We start from the raw sequence: 5393 nt of genomic DNA on the forward strand, positions 1-5393 counted from the left end.
CATTAGAAGCGATTGGAATAATGGCTACCTCTGTACTTTATGCGAGATTTTCTGCGGGAGCCATCATGTGACCACTTGCTCAATGTGGTCCCTTACGGCTATTCTTCAACATAAATGCGTAAAAATACGTCACAATTCTGTAGAGGAGTCATTGGCATGCAGCGCTTTCAAAATATGGGGCACTTCCTGATTGGATTTTTATCTGGGTTTCGCCTGTAACATCAGTTCTGTTGCACTCACAGACAATATCTTTGCAGTTTTGGAAACATTAGTGTTTTCTATCCAAAGCTGTCAATTATATGCATAGTCGAGCATCTTGTCGTGACAAAATATCCCGTTTAAAGCGGGAACATTTTTTATCCAAAAAGGAAATAGCGCCCCCAGAGTTTCAAGAGGTTTTAAGTCTATCACTATGATTATTGTTTAATTATGTCTGTTTCCCCCCCCCCTCTCTCTCTCTCTCCCCCCGCCTCTCTCTCTCTCTCTCTCTCTCTCTCTCTCTCTCTCACTCTTTATTCATCTCTCTCTCTCTCTCTCTCTCTCTCTCTCTCCCTCCCCCAGGGGTACCATGGTTCAAACATTGAACAATATGGAGGAGCTTAGAAATTCTTTGTTTGGTCGTCCCTCACCCAGGCACGGACTCAAGCTCCTTTTCTGGTTCGCCAACGATTACATCGTCATCAAAAATGACAACCAGATGGTTGCAAATTACAACCCCAAAGAGGGCGACTTTGGATTCCATCACTTCCAGAACAGACGTGAGTGTGAAAACAATGTCTGCAAGAGGCTGCTTCCTTTTAGTAAGTACCCATTCTATGACGTGGGCAACCTCTACCTCCCAACATCTAAATCCTTGCCTAAATATGTCAGGAAGTCGAACACTGGTGCCAAAAATGACAGAAACATGGACCGCCTCATCATCAGTATGCGTTCAGACAGGATAGTGGATAAGGTCTATGTGACCCAGCACGAGGACCAGAAGAGCTTCGACCCGGTCAACACCTATTGCATCAGCAGGGAGTTGGTCATGATCATATGTGGCCATTCATTGAGTAACTTCCTGGAACAGGCGGGCTATAACACCCATGAGCAAAATTTTATTATTGATCAGGGCATCGCCCCAGGGAGTCTGGGGAAACCAGGATTGATATGGAAGGTGGATGCAGAGCTCCACCCAGAGCTGAACCCAGAGCTGCACCAGGCTTCTGGGAAAGCTACTGTACCATACTGTAACCAGGCTTCTGGGAAAGCTACTGTACCATACTGTAACCAGGCTTCTGGGAAAGCTACTGTACCATACTGTAACCAGGCTTCTGGGTAAGCTACTGTACCATACTGTAACCAGGCTTCTGGGAAAGCTACTGTACCATACTGTAACCAGGCTTCTGGGAAAGCTAATGTACCATACTGTAACCAGGCTTCTGGGAAAGCTACTGTACCATACTGTAACCAGGCTTCTGGGAAAGCTACTGTACCATACTGTAACCAGGCTTCTGGGAAAGCTACTGTACCATACTGTAACCAGGCTTCTGGGAAAGCTACTGTACCATACTGTAACCAGGCTTCTGGGAAAGCTACTGTATCATACTGTAACCAGGCTTCTGGGAATGCTACTGTATCATACTGTAACCAGGCTTCTGGGAAAGCTACTGTACCATACTGTAACCAGGCTTCTGGGAAAGCTACTGTACCATACTGTAACCAGGCTTCTGGGAAAGCTACTGTATCATACTGTAACCAGGCTTCTGGGAAAGCTACTGTACCATACTGTAACCAGGCTTCTGGGAAAGCTACTGTACCATACTGTAACCAGGCTTCTGGGAAAGCTACTGTACCATACTGTAACCAGGCTTCTGGGAAAGCTACTGTACCATACTGTAACCAGGCTTCTGGGAAAGCTACTGTACCATACTGTAGATCAGTGTCCTTTAGTCCTGGTCCTGGGGACCCTGAAGGGGGGGACGTTTTAGTTTATTGCCCCAGCACATTGCTGTTCATTATGGTATGTTAATTTTCACTAATACATTTAGTCATTTATCAGACACTCTTATCCAGAGTGACTTCAGTGCATTAAACTAAAGGCAGATAAACAACAACATCCTGTATCACAGTCAGAGGAAGTCATCTGTTTCTGTTACCATTACTGAGAGGGTTGTTGCTGTTGGGTTCTGCTACTGGCTAATGTACTTCTGTATGTTAAAATACAAAATACATGCATTTTAATTAAATACGCTTCAAAATACAAGTATCTTGTTGTTTATTTTTCAAACATTGATCTTTATGTTATTTTGTCATTTGTATTTTGACATTTTCCCCTTTCCCTTGTTGTGATCAATGTAGTTTCCTCTTCACTTCAACCCAGAACATGTGATGACATTAAATCAATGTGGAAAAGGCTGATTGGATTTGCAAGTCAACTACATAAGAGCATTTCATCTAGTGGCCGACAATGAATGCAACAAGTAATCATTCTCTAATTCTTTAGAGGCTAATTCATTGAGTCTATATACCAACTCTATACACCACATCTATATACCAGTCTACCAAGTCTATATACCAAATCTAGAGTCAATTTGATCTGTGGTTCATGAGTAGATGTTTAAAGTATGTTTTAGCATTAGCATGTGTGCTAACATGCATCTATATGTACAGTGAGGCATATTTAACATAGCAACTATTTTTTCTCAAAACCATTAAATTACTAAAATCTGAAGTGAATCTGATGTATTGTTCATAAAGGAGAAGATTAGTTCTACATATGGAAATCATGATTTGTTAATAGTTTCCTTGTTTTTTTTAGAGATATCAGGACAACATTCAGTGTGGTTCATCTTAGAGACGTCCATGATAGTGATGACCACTGTGGAGTGGATTTACAGGGATTTAAATGGACTCGTAAAATCTGCTTTGTGTTAAAGATGTGTGTTGTTTAACAGCACTGGTTGGTGCTGCATGTGTTTCTACATGATCCTCTCACTCCACCTTGTGGCCACAGATGGAACAGCACTCCAGACTGACTGAAGAGGAGAAAGAGATGGAGAGAGACGGAGAAAAACAAAGAGAGGTATGAAGACGCCGACACACATCAGATAACGTTGATACAGCCTCCCTGTGTTATGTGTTGTAATCTAGGCAATACTATGTGGTGTAATCCAGGCAGTACTATGTAGTGTAATCCAGGCAGTATTATGTGGTGTAATCCAGGCAGTATTATGTGGTGTAATCCAGGCAGTATTATCTGGTATAATCTAGGCAGTATTATGAGGTGTAATCCAGGCAGTATTATGTGGTGTAATCCAGGCAGTATTATGTGGTGTAATCCAGGCAGTATTATCTGGTGTAATCCAGGCAGTATTATGTGGTGTAATCCAGGCAGTATTATGTGGTGTAATCCAGGCAGTATTATGTGTTGTAATCCAGGCAGCACTATGTGATGTAATCCAGGCAGTACTATGTGGTGTAATCCAGGCAGTATTATGTGGTGTAATCCAGGCAGTATTATGTGTTGTAATCCAGGCAGCACTATGTGATGTAATCCAGGCAGTATTATGTGGTGTAATCCAGGCAGTATTATGTGGTGTAATCCAGGCAGTACTATGTGGTGTAATCCAGGCAGTATTATGTGGTGTAATCCAGGCAGTATTATGTGGTGTAATCCAGGCAGTATTATGTGGTGTAATCCAGGCAGTATTATGTGGTGTAATCCAGGCAGTACTATGTGGTGTAATCCAGGCAGTACTATGTGGTGTAATCCAGGCAGTATTATGTGGTGTAATCCAGGCAGTACTATGTGGTGTAATCCAGGCAGTATTATGTGGTGTAATCCAGGCAGTATTATGTGGTGTAATCCAGGCAGTATTATGTGGTGTAATCCAGGCAGTATTATGTGGTGTAATCCAGGCAGTATTATGTGGTGTAATCCAGGCAGTATTATGTGGTGTAATCCAGGCAGTATTATGTGGTGTAATCCAGGCAGTATTATGTGGTGTAATCCAGGCAGTACTATGTGGTGTAATCCAGGCAGTATTATGTGGTGTAATCCAGGCAGTATTATGTGGTGTAATCCAGGCAGTATTATGTGGTGTAATCCAGGCAGTATTATGTGTGAGGGGGACATGAGGGAACAACACCACTGCTTTGTTTCAGTGTTATTGACAGCTTTTATTTATATCTGTTAAGTAGAAACAGCAGAAACAGGATATTAATACAGTACTACATTTTACCAACCTGTCCCCCTGTAACCCCTACAATATCTCTGGTCCAAGGCGTTATTATGTGCGGCCTGCTTGAATGCTCAGCATCCGCAAGCTTCACCTAACGACCTGGACCAGAGTTACCTCAGAAATAGACCTTGACAGATGATATAAACAGGAGACAGTTCAAGTTTCAAGTCAGATGAGGTGTAGAATTGTTCTCAAAGGAAGAAATGGTTGAAATAAAACATTAAAATATTCACATTGCTATAATACAGTACCAAACTAATTCCTGGGGATATTGACTCAGCCCTTTATATGAGGAGAGAGACGATGATGAGAGAGTTGTTGACGCTGTTCGCCTTACAGTTAGTTAGTGTTACACCGTTATTCAACTGTGTATATATAAAGAGTACATCCTGAATGGCACCCTATTCCCTATAGGCCCTATTCAAAAGTAGTGCACTAGAAAGGGAATAGGGTGTCATTTGGGACTAAAAAACTACAACGGTTGATTCAGTCAGCACTCACCTTGTATCAGACAGAACACACATTCCTCTTAACAACAGATGTGTGTTGACTTGACAACTTGACTTTACTAAAATCACATATTCCCCTTGACAACAGGTGCTTTACCAAAATCACATATTCCCCTTGACAACAGGTGCTTTACTAAAAACACACATTCCCCTTGACAACAGGTGTTTTCTCTGAGATCACATATTCCCCTTGACAACAGGTGCTTTACTAAAAACACACATTCCCCTTGACAACAGGTGTTTTCTCTGAGATCACATATTCCCCTTGACAACAGGTGCTTTACTAAAAACACACATTCCTCTTGACAACAGGTGTTTTCTCTGAGATCACATATTCCCCTTGACAACAGGTGCTTTACTAAAAACACACATTCCCCTTGACAACAGGTGTTTTCTCTGAGATCACATATTCCTCTTAAAACCTCTTGACGCACCGATCCCTTCATCATTTTCGTCAACATCCAGTGTATTGCAGAGCGCCAAATTCAAATTAAATTACTAAAAATATTTCATTTTCATGAAATCACAAGTGCAATACACCAAAACACAGTTTAGCTTCTTGTTAATCCACCTGGCGTGTCAGATTTCAAAAGGCTTTACGGTGAGGACAGCTCTCAGCAGACAAAACATTACAAACAGCTAGCAGCAACGTAGATTGGTC

General features: G+C 41.8%; 1 protein-coding gene across 1 annotated transcript; it reads left to right on the forward strand.

Moving 5' to 3' along the window:
• Window positions 1-504: 504 nt before the first annotated feature.
• On the forward strand, window positions 505-2245 carry LOC135570995 (uncharacterized). Its single transcript, XM_065016809.1, has one exon. The coding sequence runs from the start codon at window positions 569-571 to the stop codon at window positions 1319-1321; it is 753 nt and encodes a 250-aa protein (XP_064872881.1). The 5' UTR covers window positions 505-568; the 3' UTR covers window positions 1322-2245.
• The last annotated feature ends 3148 nt before the right edge of the window (window positions 2246-5393 follow it).

Source organism: Oncorhynchus nerka, unplaced genomic scaffold, assembly GCF_034236695.1.
Source record: "Oncorhynchus nerka isolate Pitt River unplaced genomic scaffold, Oner_Uvic_2.0 unplaced_scaffold_858, whole genome shotgun sequence".
Classification (NCBI taxonomy): Eukaryota; Metazoa; Chordata; class Actinopteri; order Salmoniformes; family Salmonidae; genus Oncorhynchus; species Oncorhynchus nerka.

Excerpts from the sequence above, each read along its gene's own strand:
- LOC135570995 (XM_065016809.1), top strand. The coding sequence starts at position 569 with ATGGTTCAAACATTGAACAATATGGAGGAGCTTAGAAATTCTTTGTTT.